Source organism: Thamnophis elegans, chromosome 10 (genome assembly GCF_009769535.1).
Source record: "Thamnophis elegans isolate rThaEle1 chromosome 10, rThaEle1.pri, whole genome shotgun sequence".
NCBI classification, from domain to species: Eukaryota; Metazoa; Chordata; class Lepidosauria; order Squamata; family Colubridae; genus Thamnophis; species Thamnophis elegans.
Window position 1 is genome coordinate 22,620,777 of NC_045550.1, and position 16,528 is coordinate 22,637,304.

At 38.0% G+C, this 16,528-nt stretch overlaps 1 protein-coding gene across 2 annotated transcripts in view; it reads right to left on the bottom strand.

Annotated features, from left to right (window-relative positions):
* WBP1L (WW domain binding protein 1 like) overlaps window positions 1-16,528 on the bottom strand; it is a 55,086-nt gene that overhangs the window by 4,458 nt on the left and 34,100 nt on the right. For both annotated transcript variants that reach the window (XM_032225148.1, XM_032225149.1), the window contains exon 2: window positions 8,999-9,101. In XM_032225148.1, coding sequence (XP_032081039.1) covers window positions 8,999-9,101 — 103 coding nt within the window. The remainder of the gene's footprint in view (window positions 1-8,998; window positions 9,102-16,528) is intronic.

A 16,528-nucleotide genomic window follows, 5' to 3' on the forward strand; every position in this document is an offset into this window, starting at 1 on the left:
AAAGAAAAGTACTTTACATTTTACATAAAAGATAATTTAGGGAAAGAAGAGTTATATAATCTTAAGAAAAATGAGAACTGTAATCGAATTGGTACATATGATAATCTCTGGTGGCAATGCTCATTTAGTTGCTCATTTAGGGCAAAACTTTTGAGGATTGGGAAAATTACTCAGAAATCTGTGTTAATTAATTCAACTATATATATATTTCATTGCAACTGTAGCACAAAAAATAATTCATTTTTTTTCTGTTAATTGTAAACTCTCCCATTGCAAAACCCTAAAATGTGAGTAATCTCTTCCTTTGGATCAATAATAGCTAAAATATGGAAAACAGTACTGGCTGAAAAAAATACATAAAATCTTAAGAAATTCGTTTTGGAAAGCAAAACTAATTTTGGTTTCCAGTGCTTTATTTTTTCCCGAAAGAATATCTTCTAGCTGAACAGCTTCATCTAAAAATATGCATTTCTGAGCAAAACCATGAAATGCTTATATGCAGTATTTCTTAATAAAATATGAAGAGAAAGAGCATACTTAATTCATTGTCTTAAGGTATCATAGTACAGCAACATTTCAAAAAGTTGCAAGATAAGGCAAATTTATGGAGAAAAATATAACCAGAGAGCAAATTTACATATCCTAAATTCAAGTTGAGGTAGCTAATAGGACACAAGTTTCTTTCTTGTAATGTCAGCTGGCTTTGTAATTTTTCTGAACTACAGTTGAAATATTCATTGCCTCTTATGTGAGCTTTGCTGTATTGTGACTATGCTAACAATGTAGGATCTCCCCTCTGGTCTCCATCTGAGCCAAGGTGGCGCAGTGGTTAAATGCAGCACTGCAGGCTACTGCTAGATCAGCAGGTCAGCGGTTCAAATCTCACCGGCTCAGGGTTGACTCAGCCTTCCATCCTTCCGAGGTGGGTAAAATGAGGACCCAGATTGTTGGGGGCAATATGCTGACTCTCTGTAAACCGCTTAGAGAGGCCTGAAAGGCCTATGAAGCGGTATATAAGTCTACTGCTATTGCTATTGCTATTGCTATCTTATGATATGGCTGCATATGGATTGGCAGAGCAAATAGAGCAGCTGCATTGGCTAAAGCAGGAAATTCACTTCACTGAGCCAGTGTGTCACTGGCAAACCGCAGACATGTTGTGTGGGTTGTAATGCTGGCTAAAGAGAGATTTCACACTTTTGTTTCCAAAATATCTGCATGGGTGGTCAAGTCAAACACCCTGGTAGCTTCCCAGTAAAGCAGAAGAGGATTCTAAAAGCAGCTGATTCAGGAGGTGGTGGTGGTGGTAGTGGTGGTGGTGTGTGTGTTGAAGTTATGAGGGAATCAGCTGCTGCTGGAGAGGTCATAAGTGGGACCACTCTTCCTGCTTTATTGTCACCCTCACATCGCCATCAGGTTTTGACGAATAGCTCACCTACATTTTAGCCATCTATAAGAACTTCCCCTCCCCATTAGGGAGAAGATATTGATGTCAACTTGTGAAGTGTTGCCATGACTACTATCAAGTGGCATAGAGAAGGGAGGAGAATTCCATGCATACTTTTGGCCAGAGTCAGGTCTCATATTCTTGCAGCTGGCATGTGAATACACATGTCCATAACCTGCCGTAACACCTTATTGGTGAATGTGATTGACGACCCAGGCAGAGGGGAGGGGACACAGAGGTAAAGTTCAGATGCCATTAAGTGGAAATCAGTTTCGGCTCCACAGAAGGACATGCCAAGATGTTGATCCTAATAAATGAATAGTGTTTTTTTAACTTTGTCTCGAGGCTCATAAATTAATTAGGTCATCTCTTGGGAACTTCACAATTGATTTTTTTACTTATTGGGAGGAAAATCTACCAGCCACTGCACAGCCACTAACTTGCCCTGCAGTAAATTATTAGAATACTCAGTAGTCTCATTACCAATGGAGTATATATAGCCCATTTATTTTGACACAAAAGATTATTCTAGTATACCTTAGATTATTCTATTAACTACTAGAAGAAAGCAGTAGTTTCTGTGGTGGCGCCTTGGTTAGAATGCAGTATTGCAGGCTAATACTGCTAACTGCCAGCATTTTGATCCTGACTGATTCAAGATTGACTCAGTCATCCAACCTTCCGAGGTTGGTAAAATGAAGACCCAGATTGTTGGGGGCAATATGCTGACTTTATAAACTGGTTTTCTGAGTGGTCAACTTGCCTTGATGAAGAAAAGTGGCACACTAAGCTTCAATTTATTACCAAAAAAAAAAAAAAAGTAGATGCTGTTAAAAAGATGACATCTCAAAGCTTACCTTACTTATTGGTAGGTATATTCATGTATCCACAAACCCATAGTTAAATTGAAACTAACTACTTATAATTGTATGGAGGATGAGGAAGAGGAAGATTATGGCAACAGAAACACCCCCTTCCCCCACTTTTCTAGAATTGAGGTGTCTATGTCCTGCAGAATATGAAATAGAGAGCTGTTTATAGAGAGCTGATACCTGCAAGCCACAAATAAATTATATATTTAAGACAAGAGGGATATACAATTTCTAATAGAAAACTCTACTATGGCTACAAAACTGCCAGTGTTTTATAAAACACTATATATAGATACTAGTCTAGGAAGAGCTGAGGTGGCGCAGTGGTTAGGGTGCAGTACTGCAGACCACTTCAGTTGACTGTTATCTGCAGTTCAGCGGTTCTAATCTCACCGGCTCAAGGTTGACTCAGCCTTCCATCCTTCCGAGGTGGGTGAAATGAGGACCCAGACTGTGGGGGCGATATGCTGACTCTGTAAACCACTTAGAGAGGGCTGAAAGCCCTATGAAGCGGTATATAAGTCTAACTGCTATTGCTATTGCTAGTCCAGCTTTTTCATTTCTACAGCACAACTTTGGTAATTAGTAAGCAGAAGCAACATACACTTTCTTAAAAAGTTAAATTCTGTATACTAATATAATTGATATATTCAGATAATAGGACAGAAAAATTGCATTGCATTGTTTATACAACTTACTAGATTTTCAAATTTTAAACAATACTGCTACAGAAAGGAAATTAAAATGAAAAAGAAAATATAGAGAGTGGAGACAAGCTGGTAACATGAAATGAAATGCTATTATGGGGAAGCAATAAAAACTGAAGCTTCATTCCCAGTTATTAAACAGACAGTTAAATTCATGTCTGAGTCTTCAATTTGTCTGATCACACCAATAATAGTTTCCAAATCTTTCTATAGAATCATGGAATATATATTTGTGAAATATTAGACAAAGAGAGTATTAATATTGGAGAAACCTGTAATACAAAAATTTGTACTTCTAGAAACTGTTGAACTTCCATCCCAGAAGTCTGAATTACCTTGGTGATTTATTTTATTTTATTATTTTTATTTATTATTAAATTTATTTGCCACCATCTCATATTTGAAGCAATTTTGAGCAGCCTAATAGTGACACATACTACGAGACAAAGCTCAGCAATACCTGGAAGACTACAGATTCATCATCTCTGCTACAGATAATTGGAGACACATGTAAGTGTCCACAGTTATCTTTTTGTTCATAGAAAGGTATTTCTTTATTAACAACTTTTAGAAACTATGTCGACATTTTTCCTCAAAATATTTCCTCCTGGTTGGCATATGAAGATTCTAACTACTCAAACATCTATTCTACAGCAACAGATAAGAGTGAAATAGAAATATATTTAAGCAGACAAAAAATGTTTCTCTGATGCAAAGAATCGAAGCAAAAAGTTCACTGAGAGAAGAGCCTTTTATCCTCTACTCAAAATGGAAAAACATGTTTCACTGTTCAAGAACAGGAACAGAATAGTCTGCCCAAGAGTTCATAGTAAACTTGGATAGATGCCACTGCCTTACTAGCAGCAAGCCTCAGTATAGCCAAATAAACTGCATAACAAGTAATTTCTTTACGTTCCCCAGGAAGCCTGCCTCTGCCTTCCAATTGCATAGTCTTTGACTTACAACATTTAGTGTCCGTTCAAAGTTACAACAGCACTGAAAAATGTGACTTATGACTGTTTTTCACAGTTATGATCTTTGCAGCAGCCCCATGACATGAGATCAAAATTCAGATGCTTGGCATATTTATAACCGTTGCTGTATTCCAACGTCATTGATCACTTTTTTGCGACCTCCTGACAAACAAAGTCAATGGGGAAGCCAGATTCAATTAACAACTGGGTTACTAACTTAGCAACTGCAGTGATTCACTTAACAACTGTGGCAAGGAAGCATAAAATGTGGCAAGGAAGCATAAAATGGGGCAAAAGTCACTTAACAAATGCTTCACTTAACAACAGAAATTTTGGGCTCAATTGCGGTTATAAGTTCAGGACTACCTGTATCTTGCTTAAATCTAACTGATTAGCTGTGATAATGAATGAAGAGAAAGTGAAGAAATCAGGCAAAACATTTTATGGTGATTTAAGTAAGGTCCTGCTCCAAGTTTATCCTGCTCCCCCTGCCCCACCTTTCAATCAGTCTTGACTCCTGGTGTCTGCCTGGACTGAGTCCCTACCATTTTCTTGCCAAGATTTCAGAAGTTGTTTGCCACAGCCATCTTCCTAGGTCTAAGAGAATGCAACTGTCCCAAGGTCACCCAGTTGGCATCATGCCTATGGTGGGATCAAACCACATGTCTTCCTTTTTCTAACCTGTGTTTTAACCACTACACCAAGTTGGCTTTTCGAAGTTTATTTTTAGATATCACTGTTAAGCTGCAAAAGCTTCCTTAGACTGAATTTAGGTAAATGATTACCACTTACATTCTTATCCTACAATAGTGGTCTACCCTACAAAATTATATTAAAAATGTATTTAAAATGCTTACTGAAAGTTATTTACCAAACATACATAGACAAACATATATATATTTATCAGCACAAATACAACACACACACACAGACACATATGTTGTGTTTGTGCTGATAAATAAAGGGAGACTAGTATAGATCTATTTCAAGCTATTTAGCTCTCATCAGCTAGCCATACCCTTACTGGGATTCGAACCTGGGCTGTATTGCATATTAGGCAGATGTATTAACCACTAAGCCACAGGCGGTCCTCCGTTATCAGCTGAGCCAGGGAGAAAGGTATATATTTAAAGTCACAACCCCTGGTATGCCCAAATATGTGAGAAAGGTCACTACTTCCATTCTCTGTCCTTCGGCTCGTCATAAGAGACCATCCAGACAGAAACCCAATATTTTTACTGTTGCCTTTGTTACATTTGTGTTGTGTTTGTGCTGATAAATGTAACAAAGGCAACAGTAAAAATATTGGGTGTATATATATATATATATATATATATATATATATATATATATATATATATATATATATATATATATATATATAATGTACACATACATACATATATATGTGTGTGTGTATGTATGTATGTATGTATGTATACACTTAATATAAAACAAGCTGAATAGAGCTTAAATTCTGTTTTACTGTGTTTAAAAAAATGAATTTTTCATTTGAAACAATAGGAAAAGGAAGATAGGTTATTAAAAATATTTTACGAGAGAAGTAATACTAATGTGGGTATCATGTATTTGTAATGGGCTAGGAAAGACAATCACTAGATTTCAGTAACACAACCTTTTGCACCAAAAACACTGCTGACTTGTCAAGAGAAAAACAGCTATCTAGATGGAAGAAGAATAAATCTGAAACATACACAATTCACCTATTGAATTGGTAGGATTCAGATTAATTCCTAAGACAGTACCTCATTTTCCTGAGAAAAAACTGTACAGAATCCCCATCAAAACATGTAAATTGTTGCAGTTCAACAGGTGATTATTTAGCAGAACTGATCTTAATATGGCTGCCTGGCTGTTTTAAACCCTGTCCACTCTAGGTTATAAGAACCATAGCATCCATCTCTAGCTGGACTTATGATCTGCCTATTAGGGCAGGGGTCCCCAACCCCTGTTCGAAACTGGGCTGCGCAACTGATGGGCAAGCGTGTGTGCATGAAGCTCCAATCATGTGAGCAGCAGACAAGTGGGTGTGTGAAGCTCCCCTTGTGCAAACAGTGGGCTCTTACGCTCGTGCTTGAAGCTCCATTCACATGAATAGCTTTGTGCACGAGCAATCTCTGCTCAAGCAAGTGGAGCTTCACATGTGAGCACAAGTGTTCTTTACTCATGCGAGTGAAGCTTCACCCATGAATGCAAATGCCTGCCCATCGTGCAAATGGAGCTTCACGCACAAGCACCTTCTTTCTCACGCACTAAACTCCATTCATGTGAGAGGGGGTGCATGCCCACTGCTCACACCAATGGAAATGTGTATGCGTAAGCTTGCCACTCACACGGCCACACCAGGCCAAGCTGGAAAGACTGGGGATCACAGCATTAGGACAGCGGGGCTCTTGCAAAGCAAAACACAGCAATGGAAATTTGAACTGGGGATATTTAAATCTGCCTTACCTACCAACTTGTAGAGATGAAGAAAGATAGCAAGAATAATGTATTATTTGTGCTCAAGTATTTGTTCAATTACTATTACTATCACTGGTGCTCAATCCAGAAAAGACCGAGTGGCTGTTGTGCTTCCCTCCCACGAATTGGCCAAGTGTTCCATCTCTCAGGCTGGGGGGTCAAATTTTACGCCCCTCAGATAGGGTTCGCAACTTGGGAGTCCTCCTGGACCCTCAGCTGACTTTTGAACACCATTTGTCAGCTGTAACCAGGGGGGCATTTGCCCAGGTTCGCCTGGTGCACCAGTTGCGTCCCTACCTGAACCGGGAGGCTCTCACAACAGTCACTCGTGCCTTGTGACCTCTAGGCTGGAATACTGCAATGTGCTCTACATGGGGCTGCCCTTGAAGAGTATTCGGCGACTCCAGCTGGTCCAGAATGCAGCCCCGCGAGCGATCGTGGGTGCACCCCGATTCACCCACGTAACACCTATCCTCCGCGAGCTGCACTGGCTGCCTGTTGATCTCCGGGTGCGCTTCAAGGTGCTACTTGTCACCTACAAAGCCCTTCATGGTATTGGATCTGGGTACTTGAGAGACCGCCTACTGCCAATTACCTCCACTAGACCGATAAGATCGCATAGATTAGGCCTCCTCCGAATTCCATCAGCCAGCCAGTGTAGACTGGCAACTACCCGGAGGAGAGCCTTCTCGGTGGCTGCTCCGACCCTCTGGAACGAACTCCCCGTGGAGATCCGGACCCTGACCACCCTCCAGACCTTCCGCGCCACACTTAAAATCTGGCTATCCCGGCTGGCCTGGGGTTAAAGACTCTAACCCCTACTCGAATTGTATGACTGTTGAGTTCTTAAATGATGTAGTGCTTTTATGTTGTAAATTGTTTGTCCTCCCCCCCCTTTGAACTGTGAGCCGCCCTGAGTCCCCCCAGGGAAAAGGGTGGCATACAAATAAAGTGAAACGAAACGAAACAAAACAATCTTTAGCTTTTGAACAAATAAAACTATAATCTAGAGATAATAAAAGTTTAAATGAAAAGGACTAACAGAAACCTCAAAGGATGTTTCTAAGGAAAATACAGTGAGAAATTGGCAAAATAGTATTATTTGTGATATTAAGCAATAAATTCAAAAGATACAGTAAAGACACAATATGTCCTTTTTCCACATATATTTATGACATTTTGTAACAATAATCATTATTTCTTTTAATTTAGGTTAAGAAAATTTGAAATATTGTTTAATATGTGATATATATGTGTTATGATCAGATGGTGTTCCCCTTTTGTTGTTTTGTTACTGTTAAGGTAGCTATTGTTATGCTTCCTATATTTCTTCCTGTAAAATTTGTTAAATTGTTAAATAAACTTTAATAAAGGCAGTCAATTTTAAATCTGGAGGAGTTGATCCCTTGATATGCAGCCAGAAATAGAGACTCTTTCCCACAATCTTTAAGTCAGATTCAAGCAAAAATGTTTGTTCATGGTATATGCCAACAATATGAAATCTTTTTAAAAATAAAAAAAATCATTACATATTAAAAATGTCAACTTAATCTAGTGGATTCATCATTCATTGATATCTCTGACCTGCATTTAAACTATGGACTGAACTTTAGTGTGTTGGCTCGCACTTGTTACTGACACCAAGCATCTATTCAAAGTCTCTGCTGCCTTACCAATGTCCAATAAACGGGAGATATAAATGTTTGGATGATACCAATGAACTCAAAAACCTTGGATGAACTCTTCCAAAATTAAATAAAACAGAAAAGAGAATAAAAACTTTAGCATCTAACAGAATAATTTCCTAATAAGGAATAGAGTCATAATCTGCCGGAAGTGGTATTTTTCAGAGTATAAGACGCACCGGAGTATAAGATCCAGCAAGGTTTTGAAAAGGGAGGGGAGTTTTTGCACTCTGCAAACCTCCCAAAAATGCCCTGTTTTTCGTGAAACCACGCCCGTCCCCCCCCCCCCCCGCCAAAAGGCATGAATAGCCTTTAGGGAGCTTACAGGGTGCTCCTGGGGGGTGGTGTGATGGGGCCAAAAATGAGCAAAAAACAGCCAATTTTTCGCAAAAAGGGGCCCGTTTTTTGTAAAAAAAAAAGGGGGGGGCATGGACAGCCTTTAGGAAGCTTAGAGTGCTCCTGGGGGTTGGGGGGGTTGTAAAATGGAGTAAACAATGGGCCATTTTTTGCTCATTTCTGCCCTCCCCAGCCCCCAGGAGTTCTCTAAAACTTCCTAGAGGCTATGCATGACGATTTTGGTGAAGGGGTGGGGTTTCGGGAGGCAAAAAATGCTGTATTTAGTGTATAAGACGCACCCAGATTTTCAGCCTCTTTTTTGAGGGAAAAAGGTGCGTCATACTCTGAAAAATACAGTAATAGAATCACTGTAAAACAGAAGTACTAATCCTATTCTGACAGGTGATGTTACTACAGGACGAAACTAAGGCCCATTAAAAAAATGGAAAAAGTAGTTATGATTTGTATTATAAAATAAATTTTAAAAACTTACACCAGAGTTCATAATAGTAATTGCAACATTGAGACTGTCCACAGCAATGGCCTGTTTCACAACTGTAACTCTGATTGTTGATTCCTATGCAGGTTTCTTTGTCCTACAATGCAAGAAAGAAATGTGTTACTAACATAGCAATCTGATAAGTGGGGTGGCTCATTTGAGTCTCAATCCCACAAACTAAGGTTTGTGAGGCATATATTAACCCAAGGCTTAAATACCTGTCAATATTCTGGATATAGATTATGGATCACTTCTCTAGGATATCGGTAGCTTGTAACTGAGAAACACACAAAGTTAATTAATCCTTGGAAATGAAATGAAATGAAAACCTTCATTAAGCTTAAGTTTCCTTGATATCATCAAATTGAATAAAAATGTTGTGTTTGAACAGAAATGTTTTTAGTTGCATTAAAATTAAGTATTTTCTATAAAATCAGTCTGGTCCCATTGCTCGTTCTCTCTGTCTCTCCTTTGTGGATCTGCACATGCAGCAGAAATGGATGAAAGGAACTGCCAGAATTATACTCCTCTAAAGTACAGAAAGTGAACAAAAATTCTGAATGTTCCTGCAATAAAACACTGACAAATTCTGCAAGCCAAAAAAAATAATCAGTCAAGGTAGTCCTTGACTTATAACAGTTCATTTAGTGACTCTTCAAAGTTGCAATGGCAATGAAAAAAATGACTAATGACCGTTTTTCACAGGATCACTGTAGCATCCCATGGTCACATGATCAACATTCAAACCCTTGGCAACAAGTAGTCAATGGGAAAGCCAGATTCATTTAACAACTATGTTACTAATTTGACAACTACAATGATTCACTTAACAACTGTGGCAAGAAAGGTTGTAAAATGCAGCAAAACTCACTTAACAAATGTCTGTCTCACTTAGCAACAAAAATTTTGGGCTGAATTGTGATTGTAACTTGAAGATTACCTGTAGTTTTGTCTAGAAAAAGTCTATATATAGTTCATTTACTACTGATTTTACTCCATGTTTTTATACTACGGTTTGCATATAGGTAACGCTTGACTTACAACCATTTATTCAGTGACCATTCAAAGTTTCAATGGCACTGAAAAAAAGTGCCATTGTAAGCATTGATTGCTTTTTTACACTTATGATCGTTGTAGCATCCCCATGGTCATGTGATTTACATTCAGATGGTTGACAACTACATTTATGATGGTCCCGGGATCATGTGATCAACTTTTGCGAAGTTCTGACAAGCGAAGTCAATGGGGAAGCCAGATTCACTTAACAACCATGTTACTAGTTTGACAATTGCAGTGAATTGCAACAAATCACACTTGCAACAAATGTGGCAAGAAAAGTCATTAAATGGGGCAAAACTCACTTAAGCAACATAAATTCTGGGCTCAATTGTGGTCATAAGTCAAGGACTGCCTGTATTTAGTTGAGATATATAGGTGTGTTGGCAGAACAACAATTAGAATTCCTTGCCAACTGGCAAAGTATCTTCAATCTGCAGTGTCTGTGACATAAGAACTTCCTCACTGACCATGCAGGAAAGGGTGTAGCTGCTGTAGCCTAAAGTTGGATCAAACCAGGCCATAAGCTTTATAATATGTATAAATATGTTTTAAATTAATGCATTGGGGAGCACAAAAACATTTAAACATCATAGTTTTTTTAACTTGACTGCCTTAATTTAGCTCAAACATTTACTGCCACAGAAACGTATTATGAAATAGTTCCTATCTACTTAGCAATACATTGTTATAGTACCAGAAGGCACGAAGTTAAATAAATAACAAAGGCAAGGTAGTGATTTGGTATTATATTTATAGCATCATTAAAATAAGGTGACCAGACATCCCAATTTTAGCGGGACAGTCACGATTTATAACAATTTGTCCCGTGTCTGGGGCGTTTTTAAAAAGTCCCGATTTTCTGGCTTCATGCTGAAAGCCCAGTGGATTTGCTTAAGAAATCCTAACCGGGGCAAGACAAAAGACACTCTGTCTAACCCTCGCTCTCTGTCTCAGTACTTTCATTGAAGATATTAAAATTTTAAAGCAAGAAAACGGACCCCCTCGTGCCCCTTTTACCTCATTTTATAAGAAAAGATGACCCAGTATCATAGAGCTGCAGGAAATACTTGGCTAGAGAAGTCGCGAGTGTTACTTCCTGGATTTTCCGGAGGGGAGGGCACGGAGGTTGGAGGTCGGCTCGTGTGGAAAAAATGGTGGCAAAGTTTCTTTGAAAAATATTTCCCTGACTAATTTCACCATTTTAATTTGCTCAGTTCTTTGTATTAACATCTACATCATTCTGGATTGACTTGGAGTTCCTGCCTGCTGGTAAGTGAGCTAGGTTTTTTTCTTTTATTTTTTTAATGTATTTTAAAATAATATTTTATTTATTGTGCATAGGATTTTTTAAAATAGTTTTATTCTGTGTTGATTCTTTTTTTAAATTGTCTTAGACTATTTAAAAGAAGATTCTATCCAAAATACAAAATACCAGCTGCAGTTATTCACTTAAGAACTGTGGCAAGAAAGATGGTATAATGGGCTTAGTGACCAAAGTTACAATGGCATTGAAAAAAGTGACTGATGACCATTTTCCACACTTAGCGACCATTTTCACACTTAGCGACCATTGCAGCATCCTCATGGTCACGCAATCAAAATTTTGATGTTTGGCAACAGATTCATATTTATGATGGTTTCAGTGTTCTGGGGTCATATAATCACCTTTTGACAAAGTCAAATGGGGAAACCAGATTCACTTATGTTACTAACTTATCAGCTGCAGTTATTAAGAACTGTGGCAAGAAAGGTGGTATAGTGACCAAAGTTACAATGGCATTGAAAAAAAGTGACTGATGACCCTTTTTCACATTTAGCGATCATTTTCACACTTAGCGACCGTTGCAGCATCCTTATGGTCACGTGATCAAAATTTTGATGTTTGGCAACAGTTACAATTTATATTTGTAAATTGTAGTTATGTTGAAATAAAAAAAATATTACAATACTATTTTTGCATTGTATGGAAATTTTTGTTGCTCTGTATAAAATTTTTAATCAACCCCCCCCCCCCCCGGTCAAAGGTGTCCCTCTTTACCAATCTGAAAATCTGGTCACCTTACATTAAAGCACAGTGCCTTGGATCATAAGCAAAAAAGTTCAATCTTTACAATAAAGAATGATAATGAGGAGAAAGCAAAGAGAGGAAGTGAAGTGAAGACAGTAAGTGATGAGACAAGTAACAGAGTTTATACAAAATGGGAACGAAAGGAGTTGAAATTTAACACATCTGGAAGGCATCAAAGGAAGCTTACTAAGGAGAGGATATATAATTATGATTTGAACCAAGAATTGCTTGTCTTGTTGGTTAACCAATGTAAGATACCAAACAGCATGCTTTAATTTAGCTGATAATAGAAAAATAACATTTGCGACTATTTCTCAGAATATTGAATATGAAAGACTAAATAAATTAGGATCATCATAATTAGGAAAGATTTTAAAACATAAAACTATCTATTTTGGAAAGCATCACAGTTATCAATCAAAAGAAAAAGAAACAAACAACTTCCTGTTGAAAAAGAAATAAACAAAGACTAGAAAACCATGGGAGGATTAAAAATTAAAAATGACATTAAACTGGACCTCTTCAAAATTTAGAGAATGAGGCAGAGTAAAAGTCTCACCTGGAACAACCCCAGAAATCCTTGAGAAGTTTTTGGGTAAAGCCTTTGAAATTTTATATAAACAAACATGCCAAACATTATTCCACTGTTTTTTTTTCCAAATCATCAAACTGATTTTAGATCATGTAAATAAAACAATTCTGCTATTCTTTTTTTTTTTCAAATTGATCAAAGATTCTTTTATTACATTTTCATTTTCCTTTATACAATCACTTAAATACTGTGCAGTTAAAAAAAAAAAGAAACAATAAACAACTCATAACACTTCTATCCTACATACACCCTTCCTTCTACCCCTCCAACTTTCATTTCCCCCTTCCAACAATCCCCTCTTCTACTTCCCTTCCCCCTCAACCATTCCTTTCTCCCCTTCCCACCATCTCACCCTCCTTACATTCCCTTCTCACTCCCTCTTAATTCCCCCCTCTTCTTTCCCTCTACACCTCGCTTCGGTGTATTTCTAGTATTCATTGGTCTATTTGTTTTGTACTAAAACAAAAGAAAAATAAAAGGAAAAGAACGAAGAAAAGAAAAAAAAGGAAAAAAAAGCAACAGTATCCAAGTGCATTCATTGTTCTGAAAATTGAGTCTATATTTCCACCCTCCCCCCCCCACCCACCCCCTGAACCCCCCTACCTGACCCCCTTCCGACTTCCCAGGTCCCATTCCCGGCATCGTTCTTTATCAAGCAAAGTCTGGAGTATATTGAAACCAAATAGATTAGAAGTTACAAAATAAAAAAAAATAAAAAAAAATAAAGAACAAAAAAAGAAAAGAATAATAAAAAGAAAAAAAAAGGGGGGGGGAAACCCCCCCCAAGAAAGAGAAGTCAATATACTCTCTAACATTAACCTCAGCTTCTCATTATTTTTAAAATCTTAAACAATATCTTTACCTGCTTCCGCATATAAATTCTATACCTCCCATCCTGCCTTTACCCGTGTCCGCATATATATTTTATCCTCATCCATTGCTCCTCTCATATTTACTCCACCCTCATGTAGACTCTCCAGATAATCTTTCTTAACCTTGTATTCAAATAACAATTTATACAAAAATCAGCTTACATTCTGGATCAAGGTAATCTAATTGAACTTTCACTACCCTTCCATCTACCCCACGCCACCCGACTCCATTCATCCCAAACCACAATCCAAAAAAATAGCAATAGCAATAGCAATAGCAGTAGACTTATATACCGCTTCATAGGCCTTTCAGGCCTCTCTAAGCGGTTTACAGAGAGTCAGCATATTGCCCCCGACAATCTGGGTCCTCATTTTACCCACCTCGGAAGGATGGAAGGCTGAGTCAACCCTGAGCCGGTGAGATTTGAACCGCTGACCTGCTGATCTAGCAGTAGCCTGCAGTGCTGCATTTAACCACTGCGCCACCTTGGCTCAAAAAACTACGATCTCCGCTCTCCTCGCCCCAAAGAATAGATCATGCGCAGTTTAAATTAAGATTCAAACAAGTCTTATATAAGTCCCATACAATATATGTCCAAATTCAGCACCGCTTCTTTCAGTCTCAATATCTCTTCATCGGTATACAGCTTTGTCATTTTATACCAGACAGGAGTCCTGAAATTTTATTCAAATTAAAAATTTAAGAAGTATTTTAAAGGCATAGCTGGATCTTTATTCTTTACTCTTCTGCCCTTCCGGAAGGGGAAAGCAACACCCTCCGCCTTGTAGCCACATGTCCCGCTACTTATCTTCTTCTCCTTGTCTTTCTCCAAGTCCGGGTGAGTCAGGAAGTCCCGCCTTCAGAGTTTTGTTGTAAAAATCTCGGGCTTCGCAAACAGAATTGAGACGATATTTTTGGTTCTCAAATGTGACTGTGATACCAGATGGCACTTCCCATTTATATTGTATCTGAGAATCTCTGAGTTTTTCAGTTAAGAAAGTGTAGTCTCTCCTTGCTCTTAATATTTGAGATGGTATTTCTTTAAAAACAATCAAGTCCTGTCCATCGATTCGCAGCCTGTTATTGTAGAACTTCTGTATTATCGCATTTCTGGATTCTCTTGTGGTGAAATATATAATTATGTCCCTCGGAAGCTGTCGTTGTTTTGCTACACACGAGTTCTGGCGATAAATTTTTTGAATCTGCCAATCAAGGTTGAATCCCGGACTTCCCACCGAACGTCTGAAAGCCTCAAAAAAGGTCTGTTTCAAGTTCTCCTGTTCCTTTTCACGCAATCCTCTGACTCTTATTGCAAACGCAGTCTTATTGTAATTTATCATAACGAGTTGTTTTTGAGCATTTTCAACTTCCTGTTGTAACGTTTGAATTTTAGATGTCAAATTAGAATTAGTTTTTTCCAAAAGTTCCAATTTGTCCTCCATTTCAGAAACATAATCTGTCATAACAGTCATAACTCTGATCGTATCTTCCCTTGTTTGAGCAATCTTGGCGTCCAGTTTATCATATAAGTCCGATAAAAGTTGTTTAATTTCCTGTCTGAACTCTTTAAGGGTTTCAAAAAAAATTCTTGCGTTAAGAGATCTCCAGTAGAGGGCGTGGGAGGCGAGGGCAGCGATTTTGTAACAATTTCTTGAGATGTATTATTAAGGAAACGCTTAGACTGCTTCGATTTGGGAGCCATTATAAAAAACGCACAAACAAACAAGGTCTCTGCTCCCCTCGGTTTTAAATGGGATACTATTTATAGACTTTTAACAGTTAATAAGGAGAAGTCTTCAGGAGAATAGAGCTGATTGAGTGTGTCATATATCAAACGCAGAAGCTATAAAATCGGCATCTTGTAACGCAGCTGGATAAGAAAGCCTTTTACAAAATTGAAGCTGGTATTTTGAATAGTAATAAGAAAAAAATTTACAACTTCAAGTTAATATTTGGTTTTAAAGCCATTTCAAAATTTATCTGCCTGCAGTTAATAAAACTCTATTGCCTGAATATGCAGCTTTAAGTAAAGAGGCTTTTATTTTGAAGTTTAAGGCTTGGCAGAACTTTCAGTGAGTAAACATTGTAACAAGACCGTTCAGCAGATTCATCACCATTTAACTTCCAGATAAGCAAAGTTAATGAAGTAATAGAAATGAAACTAATTAAAAAGCTTCTGCTGGCCTATTGTGAAACCAAAACATATGATAAGCAATCTCTTTTGTTTTGAATTCTTGTGAATTCTTGTGAGGATTAACAAAAAGTGTTCATTATTACCGGAGAAACCAGCCTGCTCAGCGCCATTTTAAAAGCCTCTAAGTAAATAATTTTTCGGAGAAGAAAAAGAAAAGAAGCTAAAATGTTGATAAACAATTATTGTCCACGGAAATGGATTCAGCTCGTGATAAGATTAAATCAAACAAAACTTGGAACTGAGTGGGGGAGACCTACTTTGTCCTGCACAAGGCAGTTTGAAATTCCCAGCACGGACAGCCGTTCTGCCTTGGGCTAGCCCCCCTTTCCCTGCAAGCACAAAAGCTGCAAAAATCGAAGAGCATTTGCCAGCAAAACAATTTCTTCTTTCCTTCTTGCCTGAAGGATAAGAAAACCTGATAAGATGTCAGATGGAAGATCCTCTAAACAGGTACGTAGCCAGGAATTCGGAGGCAGCTGATTTTTTGCTGCCACCACCAGCAGGCTCCTCCCAGGAAGTCTCAACAATTCTGCTATTCTTAAAGAGACTCATTATATATTTAAATCAATACACAGGAATCTTAGAATTAAAGAATTCCATCAACTCTTTTTATCCCAAAAGAAGTTAGCATTCATTACAAAAAGACATCTGGCATCATTTTCAAAGTGCCAACGTCAAAGTACCAGTTTCTAAAGGGGAGGGAAATTCTTACCCATACATGGAATAATCTCCCTGGAA